This window comes from Lissotriton helveticus, chromosome 12 (assembly GCF_964261635.1).
Source record: "Lissotriton helveticus chromosome 12, aLisHel1.1, whole genome shotgun sequence".
Classification (NCBI taxonomy): domain Eukaryota; kingdom Metazoa; phylum Chordata; class Amphibia; order Caudata; family Salamandridae; genus Lissotriton; species Lissotriton helveticus.
Genome location: NC_136073.1, coordinates 238238570 through 238266318, shown reverse-complemented (window position 1 = coordinate 238266318; position 27749 = coordinate 238238570). Strand labels below are relative to the sequence as shown.

Genomic DNA, 27749 nt, shown 5'->3' with positions numbered 1-27749 from the left:
TCATATTGAGAGCAGTCTGTTTTCTACCATGAAGATGTAGGAAACATGAAAGGTTAGACCGCTCCCTGCATTTGGGTTTGCATGCAACCTTCGACATGTCACATTGTTGTCAGTGGGAAGCTGCTAAAAGGTGCAGCTCCATTTCAGTAGCAAAGATAGGAAATAATGTGTCTGAGCTCAGCCCATTACTAGGTAAAAACAAGAGTTGGCAAAGCAATAGGACAGGCTTTACTGTGCCAACTTATGTACACACAGACATTCACAAAGGTTGTTTCCATGCATTCCATACATAAATGCTCTTATCACAATAAAGCATGCCCTGTTGCCTTTGCCAGTACTGGTAAAAAGTAGCAAAATGATTGCTTTCTGCATAGAATGCACACAGGAGAAAAAGAATTAAAAGTGACAAACAGTGGGATGATTATTTCAGATGCAAAATAGTTCCTTGTGTATTCCAAAGGAAGTACTTCCCGTATTGATGAATGATAGATCAAATAACCAATAGCATGAGGTGAGGGAGTAGGAGGCCTCTGGGTGGAGCCGCCAAAATCCTCTCTATGTATATTTTAAAGAACCGGTGACAATAGGTCTTGCAGACACAGACAGCTATGCTGTCAAGCCAGACTGCATGACCAAATTGTAGCAATGCTTTAAACAAACCCATAGGTCCCAGAGGAGCTAGTCTTGCTTTGGGTTATCAGCGCTCCCTTTCTGGCTCTTCCTTACCTGGCGTGGACCCCTCCGGCACGTGCCCTGTGATGTTGCTATTCGTGAATACGGGGCGATTGTCGTTCTGATCCACAACCACGATCTCCAGGTCTGTGGGGTCTTCGATGAGCTCCCCGTCCAGGTCCACAGCAAAGGCCCTGAGCTGGAGGACAGGGGGAAAACAGAGCAGATGAAGGAACTGCTAGAGAGATCCTGGTCATGGACAATGTACATCAATCAGTACATAAAAGGAACTTGTCCTACTGTCCTGCCCCCACACTGTGGGTGCACATGGAAAGGAGAGCAATAACTGGCTGCTACTTGGCAGCGCAATATGCTGCTGGTTTCCATTAATACACCGGTCCCAGCCACCTCACCTCATGCTGTTGTTTCCCAGTGTGCTGCCAGTATGTGTAGGAGGTGGACTGGTTGACAGGGAGATTGTAACGGGACAGGCCACTAGCTCGAAAAGCCCATAGGGCTGGGGTAGCGCAAGCCACATATCAGGCGTAATATTTTCCCACAACACACAAACGTACTGCGCGGTGTAAGAAGGTCCTGATGTGGACTTTTGTGTGCAGTTGCCAGTTTTGTGAATTGGACCTTGGGTTTCAGTTTGTTTAGTATCGGCCTTCTTCAGTATCACACTTGTTGTCACCAACACAGTATCAGTGGTGGTTGGTGGCAAAGCACATTAGAGGGGCGCAATAATTTACACATTAATATAAATATACACATTTAAAAAAATCACTTACCTTACACTGACGCTCAACGTTCTGCAGCACTTCCTCGTTGTTCTGCAGCACGTCCTCAGAGCCCGAATCCCACAGCCAACTCTCTCATCCAATCAAGACGCTGTTCTCATGCTGTTAAGCTGCATAAGTAAAGCGTCTTGATTGGCTGGAGGAGGCTAGTTCCACGCTCCAAAAGGCACGATAGGCCTGTGCCTGCTCTCCAACCCGGCTTTCCAAGACAGCCAGGATGGAGACATTTGAATTACGCATGTCAGTTTGAGCATAGCAAGGTAGCCAGCCAAACTAACATGCACACTTCAAACTTAAGTGACCTCTCCGCACTGGCCTCGCCCTGCCCTCGTACTGTTTGCTAGCAGAATGCGTCAAACATAAAATGGTAATAAAATCGTTTTATTACCGTTTTATTTTTGAAGCTTCCTGCCCAGCAGTGTTTGGGTGAGGCGACGCTCCTCCGCTCCAACTGAGGAACCGCCACTGCAGAGTATGTGTTGTGTATTCCTGACAGCGGTGAGGTAGTCAGCAGGACTGGAGAGTTGCTGTGCTGGGAACTACAACACTTCAGTTTGGTGTTTTTGTATTTTGAATCTATTCTTTTTTTAACGTGTCTACAAGAAGTTATATACATTTTCAAAACATGGTACAATAATTGAGACATCAACTGAAACAGCAGTTGGATGGGTATTGCACAGCTTGATGTGGTGAGACGAGAGCTAAGGCCTCTCGTCTTGTCTAAATGTATACAATATATACACTTTCACAGAGACGTCATTTCAGTAGTGGAAGTACGTGCAGGTGCTTTTAATGTAGGCACAGGTGTTCCAGTAGACCTTGTTTCCTTGTTCCTCCATGTGTGCTTTGAGGGCAGGCTTAAAGATTGCCTAGGAAGGTGTGACCAGTGTGGGATCTGTTTTTCCCAAATTGTACTCTTGAACATATGAGAAACCAAAGTTATGTTAAATTAGGACGACTTTGTATTTCCTCCCATCTTGAATGTGACATCGCAGCATATCACGTGATAATTTTTGCGGTTATTGTTTTTGCTGTGATAAAGAACTGTAGGTTTTGCAAAAGACTATGGGGCCCATTAGGATGGCGGGCGGTTCGCCCCCGCCAGGCCGGCGGTAGCCACCGCCGGCCTGGCGGGGGCCAACCGCCCGCCATCCGTCCCAGAATGACCCCCGCCATATTAGTATGGCTGGGGGGTCCGCGGCGGACCGAAAGACCGTCCACAGCTTTTCTGCCCCGGTCGCCTTGCGACCGGGGCGGAAAAGGCTTTCTGTGGTGGCGGTGTCTGTCAGACACCGCCAGCCATATTAGGATGTTTTTTTTAAATGCCTTTCCGTGGCGGTGCCTGCCATGCTGTGTATGGAAGTGCACTGCATGCCTCCCTGCGATTGTGGCGGGCGGTGCTGAGTGCACCACCCGCCACAATGGTAGGAATGCCGGATGCGCCCGCCACTGTGGCGGGCGCATCCTAATGCCATGCACGGGGCCCCCGCCCTTATGGCGGGCGGTCCCTAGTACCGTGAGGATGGCGGGCGGGCAAAGTCCGCCCGCCATCCTAATGGGGGCCTAAGACTTCCCCAGTCACATTGAACAAGATGTACCTAATTATGGACAACCTTCCTGCCTCAGACTGAATAGTGTGTTGTAGGTAATTGGGTTAGACCCATATAGTCAGTGGGACCTGGGTAAGTAATCGATATATGCATAGGGGTCCCAGACCGGACACAAAATTATTTATGAAAAATTTAAACACTATTGATAGAAATTTAATCCAAACAATAAACATGTGCAGTGTTTTTATTTTCAATGCACACTTATTACCATTCAATGGTTAGTAGATATGTATCAAAACATTTACAAAATTCAATACGCCCACACAAGGAAGGGAAAGGAAGAATGTAAGATAGTTGTAAATCACTAGTCATAAATTGCTAACATACATACAGATTCACGAATACAGTTGATAAATGATGATTGGTCCCCACAAGAGAGGCCAAACAAAGAATGAGCATAAATCAGAGCATTTTCATAGCAAACATAATCCTAATCAGCTGTATAAATCATGCTATTGTTAGGAGTTGATGGTGTAGATAGCAGTCTACGTTTCGACCCAGAAGTTGTAGGATAGTAGATCCTTACTGCACGGGTCTTCGTCAGGACGTGAAAAGGGGGGTGGGGCAGGGGCTGATTCCTAGATTTAATAGAACGGAAAACTAGTTACTCAAAACAGTCTCACTGGAGTCCCGTAAAACCATAGCGGAAAACCGCCCGTTATATTAAATTAAGTAAAATTAAATAAGAAGGGAAACTGAGGATTATACTGGGGGTGAGCCACATGGTGCTCACAAAACATTGCTCAGGTTACCTGTTTATTGGCGGGGCGGGTGTTGTCAAGTGCGGCCAAAAAGACGTGGTCCGTGGACAATCTATATAATTAAGAGAGTCTGATGTAGTTTATTCACAGATTTATGAAGGACCAGCACAAATGTTGTTCAGTAAGTGAAAAATGACCGTTAAATGGTTAATTACCTGTAGCATTGAATGGTTGGTTAAAAGGTAATCACTCCGCTGTCCGTATCTAAAGGGCCGGGAAGAAATAGTAATGGTGCCCAGTCATTTATTTGGACATGAAATTTTAAAGAAATACCGCTTCTACACCGGATTATCATACAGCATTACCGAGGCTTACCTCGTCATTCAAGATAGCGGGATTAAGGGGAAAAGACACATGTCGATCGTCCTCCATCCCTCCGTCATGTGGAAAGGGGTGTGAGCATTCAAGGCTCAAAAGCGGAACGATCCGCTATCATTATCTGTAGATTTGGAGAGTAAGAGGCCGGTCATTTATAGGGACACTTATGCGGTGAAATCAAATCAAAACATGCCCGCACACAGCGTCTGGTAAGAGACTTACCCGAACGGATCAGGATTGTGGTTTTTTACGGAGGGTTCAGGGCGGCGTCTCAGCGCGTCTCCTGTAACCAGGAAGTGCTGCCACAAGTAACACGAAGAGTTTACAAAGCTCGGTGGCTGTAAATGAAGAAAGACTACCATTGCTGTAGTTGCTAGGTAACACAAAGACTTGCGGGATAGAATTGTGATAGGATTTTTTTGCGGCTAAATTTCTAAAAACGAGCATGTAACATCTGCATGTTATGAGGTACGTGATGCACCTATTTGCAATATATATTGCAAAACTGGTCAACAAGGTATTTCTCAGCAAAGAGGCCAAAATTAGCATAACCATAATCATTTCAAAGCGCGAACCTACCGAACAGGGCGGTCAAGGCGCATGACAACTGGAGATATGAAGGTTCATTTCTCACATGAATAACATCACAATCGTTTGAGAACATTACAATGGCAATAAATGATCATTCCAGGCTAGATTTGCGTGAACCTACCACATGGTGGTTAAACGCACATCAACATATGAACATTAACCGCAGAGTATTCAGACACTCAAAGGGTTGCCAGTTGAGCAAAACTGCTCTCAGATTCATTCAAACCCATGCGTACAGAATCAAAAAATTGGATCCATTTGATCTCCCTGACATTTAGGATAGGTTCTATATTACCACCCCTGGGACCCAGTTTAACCTGTTCCACTACAATCCACTTAAGGCTTTCAGGAGAGTGATTCTTTTCATTACAATCATCAACAAGGGGCGCTCCTTGGACCTTACACCTTACGCGGCTGCAGTGTTGCAGAAAACGTACCTTTGCACGTTGCTGTGTCTGTCCGACATAGATTAAATCACAGGGGCAAGTTATACAGTACACCACATTAGTGGAATTGCAGTTTGTGTGTGATTTCAGCGGAACACGTTGTTGCTTGTGGGCAAATTCTTTGGTTTGAATCGTCGCTGGACAGGCCTTGCAGGAACCACATCGGTAGCGACCCAAGATGGGAGGTAGATTCCACAAAGAGGTGATAGATGGTTCATTTTTGGTGTTAAGGAATGAGCACACCACGTGATCCCGGATACTTTTTGCCTTCTTAAAAGAATGAAGGGGTAGGCAATTGGTTTCAAGGTCATCGGAGATCAAATTCCAATATTTATTGATAGTTTTTTTATCACATTGCTTTTAGTTGAAAAAGTGGTTACGCAGATAAGGCGTTGTTCGTTGCTGCTGAATTGCTCACTGCGCAATTTTAAGAAGGCAAAAAGTATCCGGGATCACGTGGTGTGCTCATTCCTTAACACCAAAAATGAACCATCTATCACCTCTTTGTGGAATCTACCTCCCATCGTGGGTCACTACCGATGTGGTTGCCCACAAGCAACAACGTGTTCCGCTTAAATCACACACAAACTGCAATTCCACTAATGTGGTGTACTGTATAACTTGCCCCTGTGATTTAATCTATGTCGGACAGACACAGCAACGTGCAAAGGTACGTTTTCTGCAACACTGCAGCAGCGTAAGGTGTAAGGTCCAAGGAGCGCCCCTTGTTGATCATTGTAATGAAAAGAATCACTCTCCTGAAAGCCTTAAGTGGATTGTAGTGGAACAGGTTAAACTGGGTCCCAGGGGTGGTAATATAGAACCTATCCTAAATGTCAGGGAGATCAAATGGATCCAATTTTTTGATTCTGTACGCTTGGGTTTGAATGAATCTGAGAGCAGTTTTGCTCAATTGGCAACCCTTTGAGTGTCTGAATACTCTGCGGTTAATGTTCATATGTTGGTGTGCGTTTAACCACCATGTGGTAGGTTCACGCAAATCTAGCCTGGAATGATCATTTATTGCCATTGTAATGTTCTCAAACGATTGTGATGTTATTCATGTGAGAAATGAACCTTCATATCTCCAGTTGGCATGCGCCTTGACCGCCCTGTTCGGTAGGTTCGCGCTTTGAAATGATTATGGTTATGCTAATTTTGGCCTCTTTGCTGAGAAATATCTTGTTGACCAGTTTTGCAATATATATTGCAAATAGGTGCATCACGTACCTCATAACATGCAGATGTTACATGCTCGTTTTTAGAAATTTAGCCGCAAAAAAATCCTATCACAATTCTATCCCGCAAGTCTTTGTGTTACCTAGCAACTACAGCAACGGTAGTCTTTCTTCATTTACAGCCACCGAGCTTTGTAAACTCTTCGTGTTACTCGTGGCAGCACTTCCTGGTTACAGGAGACGCGCTGAGACGCCGCCCTGAACCCTCCGTAAAAAACCACAATCCTGATCCGTTCGGGTAAGTCTCTTACCAGACGCTGTGTGCGGGCATGTTTTGATTTGATTTCACCGCATAAGTGTCCCTATAAATGACCGGCCTCTTTCTCTCCAAATCTACAGATAATGATAGCGGATCGTTCCGCTTTTGAGCCTTGAATGCTCACACCCCTTTCCACATGACGGAGGGATGGAGGACGATCGACATGTGTCTTTTCCCCTTAATCCCGCTATCTTGAATGACGAGGTAAGCCTCGGTAATGCTGTATGATAATCCGGTGTAGAAGCGGTATTTCTTTAAAATTTCATGTACAAATAAATGACTGGGCACCATTACTATTTCTTCCCGGCCCTTTAGATACGGACAGCGGAGTGATTACCTTTTAACCAACCATTCAATGCTACAGGTAATTAACCATTTAACGGTCATTTTTCACTTACTGAACAACATTTGTGCTGGTCCTTCATAAATCTGTGAATAAACTACATCAGACTCTCTTAATTATATAGATTGTCCACGGACCACGTCTTTTTGGCCGCACTTGACAACACCCGCCCCGCCAATAAACAGGTAACCTGAGCAATGTTTTGTGAGCACCATGTGGCTCACCCCCAGTATAATCCTCAGTTTCCCTTCTTATTTAATTTTACTTAATTTAATATAACGGGCGGTTTTCCGCTATGGTTTTACGGGACTCCAGTGAGACCGTTTTGAGTAACTAGTTTTCCGTTCTATTAAATCTAGGAATCAGCCCCTGCCCCACCCCCCTCTTCACGTCCTGACGAAGACCCGTGCAGTAAGGATCTACTATCCTACAACTTCTGGGTCGAAACGTAGACTGCTATCTACACCATCAACTCCTAACAATAGCATGATTTATACAGCTGATTAGGATTATGTTTGATATGAAAATGCTCTGATTTATGCTCATTCTTTGTTTGGCCTCTCTTGTGGGGACCAATCAGCATTTATCAACTGTATTCGTGAATCTGTATGTATGTTAGCAATTTATGACTAGTGATTTACAACTATCTTACATTCTTCCTTTCCCTTCCTTGTGTGGGCGTATTACATTTTGTAAATGTTTTGATACATATCTACTCAGACTGAATAGTATACTATGTAACAAGTCATGTTGCATGTAAAGACTTTGGGAATGTCCGAGTCTAATGTACTAGAAGGGTGAGAGAATCTCCTAATGTATTCTATAGTAAAATGTTTCATTTTGCTTGTTTCCGCTTGGTGCATACCATGAGAACCATCTATTTGTGTAGTGAACGTATGAAGCTCTTTGTATAAAATCTTATACAAGGATGCAATTTCTCTACATTGGGCAGACACGTTTCCCTTTCTGAGAATCTAGGCTGAATTTCCAGTAGAACTTTACTGAGTTCTTCTCTGTGTCCCTTATAATTTGTATGCTTATTGTACCAATTGATGGCCCAGCTTATGGCATGTCTTTAACTGGTATTCTTTGAGCACATTTTAAAACTTCAATCTTGTCTGTCAGTCTTTGTGGAAATACTTATAACTAGAGACTGCACCAGTACATGTTGTTGAAATGCATTGGAAAGTAAAATGAGATACAAATAGAATAAATTGGGCCTCTCATACCTGTGGACAACTACCTTTGGACCCCCCACTGCACCTGTTTCACCTGGTCGTGCACCCATGGGGTTTTGAAGGCCGTTGCACAGAGGTGTTTTCTTTAACTGGGTAATGTATTAGCTCACCCCTCCCATTGCCTCATACCTCTGTCTTTCATACCCACTGTTAGACCTGGCATCTTTTGGCATGTTTACTCTGTCTTTTTGCTTTCCGACCTCCCGGTTTTTACTCTGTTTTTGCAGGTCTCTGCGCACTTTCTCACTGCTGTTCAGTGTTAAAGTGCAAGTGCTTCTGTTGTAAATTGTATTATGGATGGGTGTTTCCATGATTGGCAAACTTGATTTACTAGTAAGTCCAAAATACAGTGCATTGAGAGTGCCAGGGCCTGTAAATCAAATGCTACTAGTGGGCCTGCAGCACTGATTGTGCCACCCACAGAGGTAGCCCTGTAAATGTATCTTAGACCTACCACTGAAGAGTCTGCATGCAGTCTGTAACTGCAATGTCAACTTGGCAAGTGCAGCCACTTTCCAGGCCCTAATCTTCCCTTTTCATACACATAAGTCGCCCCTAAGGTAGGCCTCAGATACCCCTTTGGGCAGGGTACTGTGTAAATTCAAGGTACGACATGTACTGGTGTGTGTGACATGTCCTGGTATTGAATTACAGTGTATTTCATTATTCACTATGGAAAGGATATCTGTCCCATAGGATAGAATGGGAGCTTTACATATAAAATCTTATAAGCCTAACTTTCCATTGGGACAAGATAGGGAAATTATTTTTAGTATGCCTGGACTCTGAATGTAAAAATGCATCTTTTAATAAAGATGATTTTTATGTTCTGAATTTGAAGATACCACTTTTAGAAAGTGGGTAGTTTCTTGCTTAGCCATCCTGTGTGCTTCTGCTGGGTTTTGGATTGACTGTCTGGCTTTAGAGTGACAGGGACTGGGGATGTGCATTCTCTTCAGGCAGATACTGGCGTGGGTCGACGTGTGTCCTGCCTTTCCTGGATGAGTAAGGGCTGGTCTGAATAGACCTGAGCTGTATTTAGAGTAGTGGGAGGAGATTTCCTTGCGCCTGAATGGGCCTGGTCTGCCTTGAATAATGCTCTCTCCATCTCCTGCTGGGAAGCTGGGCCAGAGAGCACCTAACAGGTTTGGACTAAGCACAAACACTCTCTACCTGAGAGAACAGAGTGAAATGCAGTTTAATATTGGAGCCTGAAACTTTATAACTCGCTTCACTTTGCCGATCTGGTCTAACCGACGCCGTCGCTGCCTGCTGACTTTGACACCTGTGACCGCATCGTGGCTTGGGGCATCGCTCGTAAGTCTCATAATGCACCGCCTCGTCCCACACTGCAGTCTGGGCCGACCGATACCAGCTCCCGCTAACCCGCTCTGTCGCTTGCACCGTGACCTGCCAGCACTTCAACGAGCACAGCCTCACTCCACAACGTAGCCCTGGTCTCACCAACGCCACTGGAGGACCGACACTGAGCCGCTGCCTGCACCATGCCTTGAGGGTACCTCTTGCTGCACCGCTTCACTTCACATCGCAACTGTGATGGTTGCCATGACTAGCTCGCACCAACGTGTCGGCTGCAACATGCAAAGTATATATTTTCAAGTACTGTATGTTGGATTCTTATCGTTATGGTCTTGTTTTTGATATATAAAAAGATTGGATATTCTTCAAATCTGGTGTGGTGTCCCCTTTGTAGTGTTTTCACTGTATTACTGTTGGTTATGTGCAAATGCTTTACACACTGTCTCTGAGATAAGCCTGACTGCTCCTGCCAAGCTTCCAAGGGGGTAAGCAGGGTTTATTTTAGTAGTGTAACTCCATTATCCTGACTACAAGGGTCCCTACTTGGACAAAGGTGCAAACCATTGTCAACTGGAGACCCCAATTTCTAACACCACATTCACATACCAGGGAATATAATCACAAAGTCAATTCTTCTGTTTACTTCCTTAAAAAATAAAACCTGTCTTTTAAAAACTTGCTCTAGTACTCAACCATTAAAGAAGTGCAAGTCTCGAACTCTTGTGTAACACTGCTATCTAGTGGCCCATTGAAATAAACAGGTTAGACGCAGACACAAATAAACAGCAACGTTTCCTGTGGACATATTTACAAACTGATGTACAAGCAGGGCTTTAAGATGGCCGGGTCTCACCGGTGTTGAGCAACTGCAGTTTTTTTAAGTGGGCCTAGAAACAGGTCTCTATCGGGCCCTGCTTTGTGCCTTGGCACAGGCGGTCTGTTTTTTTTTTGGACTGCAGTGACAGCAGGCACATCGATGTGCACATGCTTACACTGCTCCCTTCTCACTAGTGGAGAAGTTACGCCATGACTTCATGCCAGGTGAGCATTGTGCGGGAAGGGAAATCCTTTAAAGAGAGTCATTCTCCAGGGCTTTAGGTGGAAGCTTTTTCAATATTATATTCAAGCCATAGTTGCTGCTTATTTATCTTATGCAACTAACAACCATTGACAAAGCCAATAGTCCTGACTTCTTGTAGGTTTGATGTTACTTATTGTATAATTTATCTGGATGCAATGACAGAAACAGCAAAATACAAGTCGGGCGGCACACTATGCTAAGCACAGATTTTTAGCTTACGTGTTTTTAAGCCACACCCTTAATTACATTGGCCACGCCCCTTTGAGAGAGCCCCCAGTTTTACATCCCACTTAAAGCCCTGTGTACAAGTTTCGGTTGGTGCAGTGGCCACGACAATGTGACTTTGGATCATTGTGTGGGGATCTCAGCTATTTGGTTTTTAATCTTTCTCCTTAGAAAAGGCACCAGTGAGTTCAAGGCCAGTCCAGCCCCAGAAGGGTTCCCCGGAAACGAGGCCTATGGAGGTATGGAATGCTATACCATATGGTAGAGTTGTTATTCTGTCCTATCTTGGAGTGCCACGGACGTCCATGAAATGCGCCAACTCGACCCCCTCCGGTAATCACTCATAAATCATTCCTAATTTACTGCAACAAACGTCTCAGAAACTCCTAGGACTTCAAGGAAGAGCTGGACGAGGCACCTCACCGCAGGGTTTTCATCCATGGCACCCAATGATTTAGACCCTGTTTCCATGTCCCACAAATCTGTTTATTTGAACTTAAATGTTCCCAAAATTGACTTTTTTCTTCTCACCAAGAACAGTGAAGTCCAGGAATCGTTTTCTGCTATGACCTTGAGTAGCTGCGCTCACTTCGCACTCCACCTGGGCAAAGCCACTTGGTTTCTATGTCCACTGCAAACTTCATCCAAAGACCGAGTGAAATAGATATCACAAGCGGACATATTCCGCCTGAACCTGTAAAGATGAAAATCCAGCCAGACCTACAGACGTAAACCATCTGTTGCACTATCCAGGCCCTGGTAACCTCGCACACGGGCACCTCTCTACACTGGTCTCTCTGGCTCAGCTGTGAAGACAGTCTATTAGGCAACTACCACACCAATCACAGGGCAGTAGACAAACATCACATCACCCAAACTCCAGGAGAGCATGACTAGCTTCCTCTCCGAGGACCAATCATAGTCGTGGCATGCTTCCTCCTCTTTAAGGCCATCAGTAGCAAGAAGCAGAGTTATCTTTCAGACAAACTTTCCAACATTGCCTGTTGCACACCATACTGAGCATGGCCTTGGCAGGGATGGAAAACCATGAAGGGCGCACAAAAAGGACAAGCCAAGAAGACCAGTCATATGTATGTATGTATATATATATATATGTATGCAGGCAGACACTGCAATCCCTCGATGTCCCCAGCTTGCGCTGCGCTTACCCACACAAACCACAAGAACATAGGAACTTAATAACGTAAGAGGAAAGCGTGGGGCAACAGGCCACTTTCACATCTTCTTAATAATTTCTCAATTTATCACAATTGTTTTCGCCAGCTTGCCTTATCGAAACTTACGACAGCTACTTGGTGTGCCAATAACACCTGTAACCTTCTAATTTGTTTCGTTTTTTAAGGATTCTGAGAAATGATGCTAAACGATTTCAATAAACAATGTCTAAATAGAGACAGAATTTGCGTACCATTGACGTATACGAAATGTCAAAATATGAACTTGCGGTCTAACTGTTCTGCATTGAATCACTATAAAAACATCTGACCACTGTCCACTCGTTGGATATCACCCTACTGTGTTCATGAGACATATGTAGGTGGACCGCGATCGATCGTTAGTGCATATTATAGAATTCTTGTCTTAAATACTGAATATTTGCAAATGTGTTTTTAGATAGCATTTCTTTTTGCATTGATTTCAATGCATTTTTCTCCATGTATAATCCAACTGTATGATCTTCTCACTGCATTTATCAAAAGATAGATTTTTCTCATGACGCTACAAGTGTTCCCCTTTCATATATACCAGAATGCTATTCTTCTCTTATTATTGCATTGAAGTATCCCATTATATGCTCATGTCAGACTTTTAACATGCCTTGTGTTTCATTCTGTCTTTGCTGAGACACAGCATTTCATTATTGCATTTTTAAAGTGTTTTCTTTACACTTCATGTAGGAAGTGGTTTTCATGTAATAATGTACAAACAAATCTGATTCAACTTCTATCATTTACACGTGTATTTTCTCATATTTTGTAGAAGCACCCCCACAAATTAAGCTGCCCTGGTCCAGTGTCCCTAGGACCATAACCCCCCTCCCCCCGAACAGTGGCCTCCGTGCAAGGAGGGAAATGGCCCCCTGGCTGTTGTCTGAATTACACAATACAGCAATAAACAGGCTGCAGTGGGCCACAAAGGTCTCTGGGCCCCGGTGCCACTGCACCTGCTGCACCAATGGAAGCTACTCCCCTGAATCTACACTAACAGCCTGATTCATGTACAGGCCGTTTTGCGTGGCCCTAATAGCGAATCATAGCGACTCGCTATTGAGGACACGCAAAACGGCATTCATGTAGGAATTGCTAATTAAATAGCGATTCCTACATGTTCTTTATTTGCGAGTAGCAATTTGCTACTCGCAAAAACTCCCCATTCATTCCTATGGGCCAAGAGGCCCATAGGAATGAATGGGGAGTATCCCTTAATTGCGAGTAGCAATTTGCTACTCGCAAATAAGATAGCGATTTTAAGGGTGCCAGGGGTGTCCAAAGGACACCCTGTAGCACCCCTAAAAAGCACATTTGAACAGGTGTTGCGCACACACATGTCCAAAGGACATGTGTGTGTGCAACATGCAACTTAGGAAAATGCTTTTAAAAGCATTTCTCTGAGTATTTGCTATTTACCGAGAGGTCTGACCTCTCGGTAAATAGCGGCCCCAAAAGTGCAAAATCGCAATTTTGTTTTGTGTCATGAATAGCATTTGAGGAATCTCTATTAGAGATTCCTTAAATGCCATTCCTCGCAAATATGCGAATTCTTACATAGCGATTTTTGCATTTGGGATTGCGAATACCAAATGCAAAAATCGCACTCGCAAAGGGCCAGATTCTCAGAATCTGGCCCTTTTGCGAGCGCTATTGGCTACATGAATCAGGCAGTTAATTCTAAGACTTGACGCAAACCTGCTCTTCAGACACAACCTCCCTTTACCCAACTGACAACACATGGATCTGCCTGTTGCTGTTCCAGCATACTTCTGCACGACTCCTTGCTGCCAGAGCTTGTAACCCCTACAGGCAGAAGTGGTTCGGTACCCCCTCAAGCCCATTCCCCAGTACCTTGAAACGGTCGTGCACCTCTCGGTCCAGCGTGGCGTTCAGGTAGATGGCCCCGGTTCTGGTGTTGATGGTAAAGATGCCGCGGGGCTCCTCGTCCACACCTGGCCCCTTGATGCTGTAGATGACGCTGCCCAGCTTCTGCTTGTCCGACTTAATCTGCCAGGAGGAGAGTGTGGAGTGAGAAAAGAGGGAGGTCAGAGGTAAGGGTGATACAAAAAACTGCACTAGTGGAAAAGCATCATCTGTGGAACCTGTAGAGCCGGGTTCTAAGTTCTACTTCACCATGTGACCAAAATTTGTGATTTTGAGAAAAGCACTTCACCCCAATCACTCCCACCGATCACAATTTATTGACCAAAACTTGAAAGTTTTCATAAAAATCAAGACATTTGCATTTACCGCACAGAGGCAATACGAGGGGCACTGGTGAGTATCAGAAACGTAACTGATTGGAGAGCACTGGAGCACATGGAAACCAAAGAGTGTGTCCCAGACCCAGGAGGTTGCTATCACCAGCTCAGGTGAGAGTGTGGGGTACCAAAACCGACGTAAGAGTGAGCCAGGGAGGTGAGGGTGCTTCAGAGGACATGGGCGTTATTGGCACCTCCACCCATCTCTCTCATACCCACAATCACACTGAGAGGGCTGGGTACCACTTTGTACTCATTGATTCCTGAATCCCATGGATTATCACTTGCATTAGTCAACATAAAACAATCAAGATCTTAGAGTGACAATAAGCAGTAGATGTACGCCGAGAGAAATTGTATTGTAGTATATATTTATATAGTGTTTACTCCCCCTGATGAGGTGCTGAAGCGCTTTATGGATGGGTAGAAAGCTACTCCATGGAGCCCAGTCAGTTTCCAGTGCTAGTCGTAAGTGTAAATCGTACATAGGTCAACATTCTCAGAGTTGGTATAGTGATTAGCTGCATGAAGTTTCTAATCTAGAGGAAGGTTAGTTGTCAGTTGTTTTTATTCATGCAGATGATTCAGTTACGTGCAGACGGTTATATGGGAGTGATGGGCGTGCAGAATAGTAAGGGTTGTCTGGTCTCCCTAGTACATTGTCTTATTGGATGGCAATAGTGTTGTTAGACAATACAGTAAGACATACAGGCTGGGTCAGTGAGTATTATGGCTGTGGGGGGAAGGAGAGCTTAGTAGGATTTTGCTTAGAGGGTCAAGCGGTGTAGGACAGAACAAGACGTGTACGTACATGGATCCAGCTAGTAGGGGTATGAAATAGGCCTGGTATGTAAGTAGTGCCCATTTTGGCAAAGGCTCGTGTGCAGTGTGTTCTTCCAAACAGGAGAAACAAAATGTTTTTATTGATTTTATTTAATTTGTAATTACAGAGTTGTATCGTTCAGATTATGTGAATACTGAAAAAGTGTTTGAATTTCGTTGGTGTTGTTGATAGGTCTATTTTGATATGAATGATACAAGCAGTTCTTCATCCTCATGAGTAATTTTGTACTCCATATTTGATGATTATGTTTTATGTGCTGGTCTGAGATACTGAAATGTTTGGGTCATGGTTAGGCGTATTTGGTCTTTCTAATTTCTCGGTGCTACAATAAGCCCCAATTCCTGTTGACAGTGAAAGCCTCACTCTATTATATCCTTATAGCCCGCCGAAGAGGGCTGTACCAGCCATTATAGGCCAGCTCCAGCAAGGGACCTGGTCTTTTATACCGGTATAGCCCCAGCTACAGAGGGCTCTAAGGCTATTAGAACATTTGGCTTCTAGAGGGAAAAATGTTATAACGAATAAAACAAATCCCCTCGGACTCCGTGAAGCCTTTGTTACAGCAACAGCTGTGAACAACACAATTAGAATGTTGGAGCTCCGGGCTCCTACTGGCCATTAGAAGCCCGTAGCACTCCATTGTTTCCAACAGAGCTCCAAACATTCCAATGTTCTAATTTATGTTATTTAACAACAAAAGAAGAGGTATAATTTTTTGATCAGCAGATGCGTCTGTCTTTGGTTTGTGCATCCACCAGAAGAGCCTTGTTCACCATAAAAGCTGTAGAAAAAAAATGTGTGTGCAGTAGCTGTGCAGGTGGGAGGGAGGGGGGGTTGTGTCCAAACTTCTTACAGGTAATTATTATCATTGGTCTTGGTCCTCCTCTTCCCCATAATTGTCCTTTGAGGTGTGCACCACCTCCGAGACTGGACATTTCAGAACATCAGTGCTGGTATCCAGGCATGCACACCCTTCGCGGCACTAGAAGAAGGTGGCAGCCCCAGCATCCTCCTGAGCTTAGCTGGCCTCCACAATGGATGAAGGGGTACAGGTTTCATGCGGAGAGGGAGTGGGAGTTGGTGAGGCCTAAGGACTGTGACAAAGAAGAGTTGTACACAGTATATTAGGAATTACTGGTAAATAATACTGATATTAGCACCATGTCCCTTTTACTTGTCTGGGTCCTTTCTGTAGAGGTGTACCAAAGAAAACCCCAAACCTCTGCTATATCCTATCAAGACCTCATACATCCAAAAGGGACAACACATACAGTAATTTGTTTTTACACTTGTGGACTGAACTAATAAGGATAAGAACTCAGAAACTCAACTCCAAAGCTCACCTCGGACGACAAATAAATGCCAATGATTTTCTCCTGAAAAAAACACAGTTGATGGACAGAATGTAGAACAATGTCATACATTCACCCCAGTACAAGGATCTGGGCCTAAATCCATCGTTTTTTTGCACTCCACACCACCCTGGGTTAGACACTGGCTATATGCAAATCAGCTCTGACCCTGTGCCTCATGGGAACAGTCCAGTCCGAACTACCAAGCCATGTCTTTCCCAGACCGGAATCAAGCATCCAAGGACCGGTCTCTGGCTATCAGCCTTCATCAGCCTGGATAGCTTGACTCCAGTGGTGTGGAGAGCCTGGGACTCACGTCTGAGCATCCCCAGCGCACTCGGGGTGAAAATTGCAAAAAACACAGTTGATGGACAGAATGTAGAACAATGTCATACATTCACCCCAGTACAAGGATCTGGGCCTAAATCCATCGTTTTTTTGCACTCCACACCACCCTGGGTTAGACACTGGCTATATGATTTTCTTCTGACAAAGGAATAGGAAGATGGCTGGAGAATAAGGTGTTGTGACCTGTAGATCTTTGAGGAAAAGAGTGTCAAAAAGGCTGAATGAAAGTAGAAAGAAAAGGTCCAGCCCACAGGAATGGCTCCCTTCTCAGCAAGGCTCCTAGCTCCTCTTGACATCAAGCTGAGGTGGTAGCCACCAGGAAAGTGAAGGAAGTTTACGTCTACCTCCTCCAAAGGCTCAAAGGGATGGGACTAGAAATTGTTCAAGTGAACATTAAGTGGCTGTCATGTCACCTCTGGTGGCAGACGGTCTGACCCCATTAAAGGCCACGTCTGAAAGCAACTCTCCTCGTTGATCATCATTAGCTTAGAGACGGGCACTCGTACCCCTTCACTACGGCATGAAAAGCATGTAGCCTATAGTCCTGATGTCAGGAGGAATGTATGACAGAATCCCACATGCGTTTAGTACACATGCCTTGACAACGTGGGCATTAGAATGAACGCATTGTCATGACGCATTCTTTTAGCTTGCAAGTCGTTGCAACGACGTGCCTTAGGGGGTGCTGGGTTTTGGAATAGTATCATGTGCGATTCCAACTCCAGTCTGTGCAACAGTAGGGAAGGTATTGAACTTAAAATCCAACAACATTCCACCAATGCCCCCCCAAAGCAAGTCTTTGTAACGACAGGCATGCTAAACGAATGCGTGATAACGATGCGTTTGTTCTATTGCCGGTGCTGATAAGGGAACAGCATGATTCCAACTTCATTTTAAAGGACGTTTCCCATCTAGAGATCTGACACGAACAGAACATCCACCCAAGTTCCTCCTGGGAGAGAGATGGAACACTAAAGGGGATCAGCATCCTTTGGGCATTTAGAGAAAAGGAACCATTTGAAATGTAAAAGTTTCTGGGATTTTGTGGAGAAATCCTCACCCTGATGTGAAATATGTGGAGTGGGTGTGCCTGAGTACCATAAAGGAAGGAGAGACCAGGAGCGAGACAGAAGTCATAGGCTACAATTGGCTTCAGATGTCCGAAGAAAGGCACATCGTTGAAAAATAAGCACTCTCTGAAGGCAAAACAGCCAACACGACACATAAGGAGATGAACAGATGTCATTCTTGATGGAACCAGAATGAATAGTGACGTAGCAGGGGATGCGATCATCTAAAATGTACACTTCTATGTCTCTGGGCTGCATGTGAGCCAGACCCCTGGAGTATCTACCGTACCCCATGTTTGTTGTGTAAACAAGGGAGCTCCTTTTGCAAAATGAATTGTGCTCCTCATTCAGTGGATTCAGATGATCGTATAATATCTGAAAAACAGCTGAGGTGGAAAATCTGTATGGGCAAGGTCAAACCTGAGTTTACAAGTGAACTGAAGGAAAATAATATTTTGTCAAGTGGGTCGAGTTCTAAGTAAACCAGGTCTCTTAAGGATTGCTCCTTGTGTCCTTCCATAGTGGTAGAGTGCAGCTGGAGTGATCATATTTAAGTCAGGGTGCGGTGTCTGCAGGCGCATGAGCAGAATCATAATGATTTGTGGTGTTGGGGAGCAATGGTGGTGGGCTGCTGAGCGGGTTTTCAGAGCTGAGCGTTGAGGGCTCTGTCCAGCTTGTTAAGGTGCAGAGGTCTCCCAGCCCGGGTGATGACATAGGGGTTGCGTGACATCAAGGCGTGCGTATGTGTCACAGGAAGCCTCTACTCCTGGGGTCCTCTTTGATGTGGGGGGTGTGCTGCAGGCTGTGGGCCGTCCTAGCCTCATGAAAATGGCAGCAGCAGCTGTGGGTACTCCCTACTTTTCCAAGAAACGTCCCTAGGGCCGTATTATCTTTATCCCATTGTCCGCGCTTGCCGGCACAGAAGTTATCTGTGTGTTTGTTTTTGGCATCTTGGTCTCCCAGCCAGACTTCAAACCTCTCACAGCCCTGCCCAGAGATGGCTGGGCCAGAAATCCAGTGATTAGTTTAGGGCAGCAGCCCCTTCACTTCCGGGTTGCCCAAAGTCAGTGGTTTAACAACTCAGTTCAAAGTTTAAGGAAAAGCAGTCTCACTGAGGGTGAGTACCAGTGATCTGGATGGACCCTTACAGGGTCTTGACATATCACAACAGTGACATCGCGGCCCTAAGGATCACCGGCAGACCAACCGCCAGGTACAAAATGGCGTTTGGCTCCTTCAGAGCAAAGTTGAGCCTCTCGTCTGTGGTGTTCGCTCAATGAACCTCAAGGACCAGCCCTCTAATCATGAGGCAGGACTATTCAACATTATGCCTTTGGGAGCTTTTTGCCCATCAATCAAAAGAGACAGATGAGAAATGAAGTCAGGCAAGAATCTCTCCATGTTATTTAAGTCCTCCAGGATAATGTCCGTCACATAGTGGTGAACCGGGAAGCTTGCCTGTGCCTTCTGCTGCAAGATTGCCAACCTTAGTCACAGGGAGTTCCTCACTGTGTCACGAAACTCCAAGATACATATGTCCCTGCTGTGCATAGCAGGACCTTCTGTTTCTCTCTCCTCCTACTCGGCAAACCCTGAAAATTACTACTGAGAATAATTCAGGAGGGAACCATCCTCCTCTGAGTGGTGTCTTGCGCAGGGTCTGTGACTGTGCTGCACCACAGTTGGTACTTTTTTTAGTACCTTTTGATCTGTTTGAGTTAGAAAAAACATATTTTTGTTCAAATCTGCAAATTCTGCAGCATATGGTGGGTTGTGTGGTAAGAGCAGTAAATAATTAACAGGGAAATGCAGCAGCCTCATTGGCATATCATTTCAGTAGTCCTTTAGGTGTGCTACATGGAGTTGTCACACATAAAGCTGCCTTATCCCCCAACGACTGGAATATTGGTAGATGTACAGCAACCTGAAGGACTGCGTGCAATGTTAGGATCTTTTACAGCTGTCACCAGGGATTAAGTTCTAAAAAGCAGGTGCTGAGACGGATCCCTATCTCTCAACCTCGTTGTTTGTTTACTTTACCTTGCTATGCTATTGTAACTGATGTAACTTGTAACGCAATGTTCCTCTGGTAAAGCGCTCTGATACCTCCGGGTCTAGCCAGCGCTATATAAAACTTTTTAGATGTACCTTGTAATGCAACAATCCTCTGGTTAAGTGGTCTGATACCTCCGGGTCTAGTCAGCGCTATATAAACTTCTCACATCAAATAAAATCAAAACTGGTTTTCCTGAACGCTGAGACCTGAGCAACATGGCTGATGCCCGGTGGAGCTGCTAGAGAGCTATTGAGGAAATTGAACCTGGTTTCCCACTTGACCGTCACCTACCCAGTCGGTCATTGGGTACAATTCCTCCTGGTCTCCCCTCTATGGCTCCTTCTTCCCCTCCTTTCCTACGAATTCTCTCAACCTCGTTGTTTGTTTACTTTACCTTACTACGCTATTGTAACTGATGTAACTTGTAATGCAGTGTTCCTCTGGTAAAGCGCTCTGATACCTCCTGGTCTAGCCAGTGCTATATAAAACTTTTTAGATGTCCCTTGTTATGCAACGATCCTCTGGTAAAGCGCTCTGATGCCTCCAGTTCTGCCCAGCACTATATAAACTTCTCAAATCAAATAAACTCAAAACTGGTTTTGCTGAACGCTGAGACCTGAGCAGCATGGCTGATGTCCGGTGGAGCTGCTTGACAGCTATTGAGGAGTTTGGCCCTGATTTCCCCCTTCACCGTCACCTACCCAGCAGGACATTGGGCACAGTTCCTTCTCGTCTCCCCGCTATGACTCCGTCCTCCCCATCTCCTACGAATTTTTGCAACATTGTTTTTGTGTACTTTATCTTACTATGCTCTTGTAACTGATGTAACTTTTAACGCAACAATCCTAAATGTAAAGCGCTCTGATACCCTCTTAGGTCAAGTTAGCGCTATATAAAACTTTATAAATAAATATCGGGCTCTCCATTTTTGCCTTCACCCTCAGGATGAAAAAAAAATCTTAACTCTGCAGCAGTACCACCCTTCACTGCCTTTGATGTAACTTCAAAGAGACTTGTTATGATTCTTTCACAGTCTCCTCATTTCAGAATTAAAGAATTTTAAATCTTCTATGCAACATAGCCATAGTTGTTGCCTATTTATCTTATTCAACTAAAAACCACTGGCAAAGCCAATATTCCTGGCTTGATGTTGATGCAATGTTACTTGTTGTATTATATATCTGGATGCAATGACAGAAGCAGCACATTACCAGTCATGTGGCACATTATGCTAAACACAGATTTTTAGTTTGCGTGTTTTAAGCCACGACCTCATCACTTCGACCACGCCCCTTTGAGAGACCCCCACGTTTTTTCATCCCACTTAAAGCCCTGGCTATCGCCCACCATTTGGGGCCTTCTTGACACAGACACTGAAGCCCAGAATACAACAAAGCAGTCAAACAGCCTCAGAGGATTCTAATAGCTGACTCACCAAATACAGGGATGTTTGTCTGGCATCATATAGCACAAGTTAAAATCCTTCTGTGCCGGTTTAGTCTTGTATATTTCAGAGGTTGATAAAATACATACAATTGAGTGTGCCAGAAGGCCAAGTTTTTTTCTTTCCCTGATGTAGATTTCCTCTTTAATACACAGAAACAGGTGCTTAAATCACAGGGCAAATTCTGAAGTAACAGAGAGGGCCCCACATTAAGTGTTTGCCCCAGGCCTCGCAAACACGTCTAACAAGCCTGATCTCTGCGGAGGTCAGCGATAGGGTTGGTAGCTTCTGCTAGGCGAGTCCACTGAATGGCCACAGGACCAAATCTGGTCTCGCCTGGCTGCTGCTACCATCACAACGTGAATCAACCAGCTGAGCCAGAAGGTAAACAGAGGAGGTGAAGTGCAGACGTCAAGCCCAGCAACACTCCCACTACTAAAGACCCTTTGTAGATGGGGAAAGAACAGGAAGATGCTGGGACTGCCAGCCCTTTACAGACACCTGTACCAGGTAGGGAGCATGAAATTCAGCATTGACATTCAGAGGTTTGCTGTTTAGGAAGCAGGGCCGACTTTAAAAGCGACAACTACGAAAAATAAGAGATATGGGCCTGAAATGCTCCTTTTCTTTACAGCTTATACAACTGCTACTAACAAAGATGGAAAGTGAACAAGAACGAAGCTGTGTGTACAAAGGTAAACCAACTGTGCAACAAGAAGCGGACTAACAGCCCCATTCAGTTTGTCCATTTTCCTGCTGGCCATGATAGAGCAGTCTATGTAGCCTCCACCTTTGTATCTGTTCTCACACTATAAATGGTGCAGCTGTCTATGAAAACATTCGTCATCATTTATAATTATACTTGTCTTGAAACAACTATTAAAAAGAAAAATAAACAATCCTATTTCTTTTGTTTAACAGTCCCAATTGTTTTAACACTGTTGTTGTTTGCAAATAAATACTTTAGACAATCGTACACATCTGAGAACACAACATGAGGGTCATTTTCATTCACACCACATAACGTCTTTTCAGAATAAAGCGCAGTCTGACCTATCGACTTTGGCAAAGAGTTGATGTGCAGAGACTATGCCACAGACAGTGGTCCCAGAAGCCCCAGTACTCAGACTTAATGTCGGTCCCTTTGCTCAGTATTCAAGAGGTAGAATTAAGCGGCATGCCCATATAATCAGCTGACGTAGACACCCAGTGTCCCGGGCCTCCCATACCTGGACCAGCAGCAGGGGGATCTTCTTGTGGTTCTCGGAGACGCTGATTGGTGGAATAACCCAGGCTCTCTTCATCCTCTTCATCCCACCGGCCTCCGCCTGCCGCGACCTCCATGGGTTTAGGGCTCGGGCACCATCAGTCTTGGTCATCTTTGGCCAACTGAAAGCCTACACAGGGAAAGAGTAGAGACACATTGCACATTACACAAAAGAACTCACAGATGCCTCTGGTTCAACCTCATAGTGTATGTATACATACTCCATTCTATACAGTACATATAGTATGCCATGCCAGCGTAAATAGATGTGACCAAATAGAGCATGTTATTTAGAAGAAGTTTATTAATACAGGATTTTCTTTTATCCTTCTTGAGGGAGGGTAAAGGCATCATGACTCATTTGAGGTTTCGTCTCTTGTGACTCCAGTCGCTTCCCACACTCAACAATGGAAATAAGCAGCACATAACACTCTACATATATTCATATATATCCTCTCCCCCCACCTCCATTCCTTTCCAACTTCCCTTTGCAAAGTGTTTTCAATTAATTTCATTATGTAAAGATAAATTGTCTCTGACCCAAAGTACCCACCACCTACGGCCTGCAGTCGAGTTCAGACGACAGCGGGCACAGGTCACCGACTCGTCCTTTGGCCATACCTTGTGACATTCTCCCTACCCACATAGCCATCACATTTACAACACACACAGCACGATTCACAGAGAAAGTTGGAAACTGCTCCCATAGAGTTACTCCTATGATTACAGCAAATGTTTGTCATTCTTGTAATTCACAGAATTCAGGAGTATTCCTGGAATGCTGCTACTCTTGCAGCGTCACCAGAGTGCTCACATACATAAACTCTTATAAATGCATGGTTAGGGATATTGGTAATGCATCATGGCATGTGCACTGGATAACTTTCCTCTTTTGTTTTTCTACGGGGTAAATATTATTCCCAGGGATGAGCCTCCTTCTCCCATGTCCTTAAAATGTTTTGTATGTTGCAGGGGCGGCTCTTCCGTTATGGCGGAGGAGCGTCGTCCCACTGAAAATTAACATTATAATAAAACTATTTTATTATCATTTTATTTTTCTTTCCGGATCCTACCATTATCATCCAAGCTTAGGACGGGGCCATCGCGACGGAGTATCACAGTCAGAGAGTAGTGGTGGGCACTTAAAAATGCCAGTTTGGCCGGCTGTCTTGGACCGGCTGAAAGACATGCGCACTTTGGTTTCTCCAACCCAGCTGTGTTGTACTGCCGTGATGGAGAAAGGCTGCAGGCTCCCTGAGCCTGAGCTAGTGTCGGACCAGCACGCTCAGGCCAATCACAGCGCTGCTTTCATGCTGGTAAATGATATTATCAGCATGAGAGCAGCGCTGCGATTGTCCACTGGGAGCCTGTGCAGCGTGACCAGTGTCGGGAGAGGAGCACAGAGGCAGTGGCGGCAGGTGAAGGCAAGTGATTGCCCATCGCTTCCATTTTACAGCAGCCGCCACTGGTATTGGAGTTGCATTTGTATGATGCCTCATACATCTTGCAAGACAAGATACTCGCGTGGAATGGGCTGTGGTAAAGCGAGAGGGAAGTACGAAGAGGAATGTGAGGTACAGACACATACTCCTGTACCTGCCGACTTTGTGTGGGGCTGTGATTCTTCCTTCGTGGGTAACTAGTGTCTGGAACTGATTTGTGGTTTTACTTCCAGTTGAATAGTTTACTATTGTACGTACAGAACACTAGCCAGAGCAATGGCAGCAAATGGAAAACTAGTGGCTTTAGCGAGTTCAGGCTCTCCTAAAGTAGATAGAGGCATTCACGAGGAAGGCATTGGAAGAGCTTGCTTCTAGATTTGGGGGTAGGTTTGCAATTTTGAGGGGTGATCAGCAACAAGTTATATTTATGACCTGTGATTTGTTGGAGAACGATCTTCAATGCAATTATGTATATATAATTTCTTGTAAGAGATTATTTTGTCAAGAGTGTAATTATCTTTTGAGTCTGCAATGTTTATTGAAGTTCTGCATTTTATGCGACACTCTGTGAGGTTATTCAAATCAATACACCAAAGATGATGGAAACCTATTTTGACAAAGTGAAGGAGTCAGTCTGCTCTGTCCTCGACAACAAAGAAATCACAGAGCAGGTTAAGTTAGTAAAATGAGGAAAGAGTCGAGGTGAATGAAGGACAAATGCATCCATTCGTACTCAACAAAGATCACATCGCACAGCTTCTGAAATGACCTAATAGTGCCTCAACTTGTACCCTCATTCTTAATTTTGTTATTTTGCTGCCAATGCTTTCTTTTTAAGACGGCTGACAAACAAGGCTTTCACGCGCCGTCTTTTACACATGAAACAAATGATTTAATAAACAATTTTCACAAAAATTGGATTTGGAGTATTAGAGATAATAAATGACCTCATTGTGGAAGGGATGTGAAGCAGAAGATCTTTATGTTATTATGTTATATTCCCTTGTAGTTCCCTACAGTGCCACTAAAAGCAGGAAGCAAATATCTAAGGGTACCCTTGTGACTGATGCCTGTAAACCTTGTTGATGATCAATAACAAACCTACGTCGGTCCTCGACTTCATGTATCTTCTTTTGCTCTATAGGTTTCTTTGGGGAACTTACGTGAGGTCAGCCAGCCACTGAGCAGTGAATGCGGTGGTGGGTTAATAAGTGTGAGCAGGATGCCCCCCCCCCCCCCCCCCACCAGATGGCCATGACCCTCAGAACCCTTGCAAAAAAATTCCAGCAGTCCTGTGTCTTCTTGTGGTTCAGCATTTCTGGCATGCCAGATTGGTCATGGAGTCATATGTCATTCACCCTTGTCTCCTCTCTGATAGGTCAGACTGAACACCTGGCCAGCACATGCACTTGGAGCAGAGACCTGGACCAGCCCTAATGGGGACCATGAATGGACTGAGAACTGGACTAAAGTACATGATGCATTCTGGGCAGGAGATGGTGGTAGAGTGGGCATAATCCTGGACATCATCAGGTGGCGGGACCCCCTGGCCTGAGATCATGAATCAATGTATACCTAATCCTGGAATGAACCGTGGATTTGTGATCTCGCCCAGATCACAAATCAATGCATTCATACTCCTGGATATCAACAAGGGAGGAGCATTCTCACCTGAGATCATGAATCGATGCATACACAATCCTTGCATGTACACCACCCGAGATCATGAATCAATCCATTTATAAACCTGGACATTAACCGGGGAAGGGCCTTCTCAGGTGCGAGCAGGAATCAATGCATACATAGTCCTTGTTATCAACCGGGGGAGGGGATTTCTTACCCGAGATCGTGAATAAACGCATACATAATCCTGGATATCAACAAGGAGGGGCCTTTTAACCTGGGAATCATAATCAATGCCTACATAATCCTTGATCTCATCCGGTGAATGGACCTTCTCATCTGAGATCACAAATCAACACATATTCCACTGCAAATATTAACTAGCCATGGGGAAATGTTCTGAAAAAGAGGAACCAGCGCTTCAACCTGGATAAAGACCAGCAAAGAGCGGGGTTCATGAACACAGGAACCCGCTCTTCATCCTGATTGTGGATCATCGAATTAGGCCTCCTCCTCTGAAAGCGGAGACAGTACATGCAGCATCACTAAGGACCAGCTAAGGTGGCTCTCCTGGTAAAATGAACAAGCACAAGCTACATCCTGGCAACCAATACAGAGGCATTCCCTTCGCTAGTAATCAAATCGGTTCTTCGCACGATAACAGAGCAGACACATGAGGGAAGGCTCTTCTTTCTGAGGAGCAAAAGAGGCAGACACACCTAATCATTCACTTTCTCAATCCCAGGAATATACAGTGAGAACTAAAGGGGTAGACATTGTGGGGGATGTTGTGTTTAACACACTTGGGGGCAGATTTACAAGCCCCTTGCGCCTCTTTTACGCCGCCGTTGCGTCACTTTTGTGATGCAGCGGTGGCGCAAAGCCAGCGCCACGCTGTGGGTTATTTACAATGTAACGCATCTAGGAGATGCGTCACATTGTAAAGCCCTGCACCACATGTAGGGGTTCCGGCACGGGGGGGGCGTTCTGTCGCAGGAATGCCTCCTAAAAGTGGCTGAGTGAAATCTTGTAGATTTCACTCAGTCACTGTTAAGGCCATGCTGCATCAAAACCCTGCGCCTGCTTGAAGCAGGCATAAGGATTGGCGCAGCATGTTAGGGATAGGGCAACCCGAGCCTTGCTGGAGCTGCATCGCGCTTGCGACGCAACTCCAGCAATGTGTCGCCTTTCCGATGGGGGATGCGACACGCATCTGCCCATCCATGCGCCACGGTGCGCCGCATTGTAAATGCGGTGCATCAGTGGTGGCGCACGGGTGGGCACATGCTTCGCAACTCTTCTGGCGTATCCCTGCTGATTAGCAGAGATGTGCCAGAAGTAGTAAATCTTCCCCATGGTGTTACAAACAACAAGGAGGCTCAGTGGACTAATGAATCCATCGAGGAGATCTGTGAGAAACTATGAAGTTCACAGGTTTCATTCTTGGTGGGCCCAACCAGTATCTAATCATTTTGAAGTTCTCATCCATGAGGAACAGAGTGGTCAATACCACAATTAGTATTTCACCCCGCCCCCCGTCCCCCTAAAGAAATGGTTCCCCCTGGCACTCCGATTAAATGCAATAATATTTAATCAGGGTTTACAAGCCTGTAAAGATACAACTATTTCTGGCAGGGAGGGAAATTACAACTTCAACCACTTCCAAAACTGGGTCTATATTTAGGTGGGTTATATTAACTCTGATCATTACGTCTTTAACATTTAGAGGCTAAATCAGCTTGAACTGCACTCTCTTTATTAATTTTTGGGTGAGTTTTATAACACGCTAGCGTGTCATCTTCTGGTTACATCAGACCCGCTGTTACAGATGGAAGATGTGCCTGGTATAATTACAGCCCTTTCCTGAACGCCCTTCTGAGCCCTAGTAGAATTCTCTTACGTATAGGC

At 44.9% G+C, this 27749-nt stretch overlaps 1 protein-coding gene across 1 annotated transcript in view; it reads right to left on the bottom strand.

Annotated features, from left to right (window-relative positions):
- Window positions 1–27749, bottom strand: part of CDH15 (cadherin 15) — a 197685-nt gene that overhangs the window by 89946 nt on the left and 79990 nt on the right. The window contains exons 2-4 of the mRNA XM_078668302.1: window positions 22739–22906; window positions 13986–14141; window positions 727–871 (exon numbers count right to left, since the gene is read on the bottom strand). Coding sequence (XP_078524428.1) covers window positions 727–871; window positions 13986–14141; window positions 22739–22906 — 469 coding nt within the window. The remainder of the gene's footprint in view (window positions 1–726; window positions 872–13985; window positions 14142–22738; window positions 22907–27749) is intronic.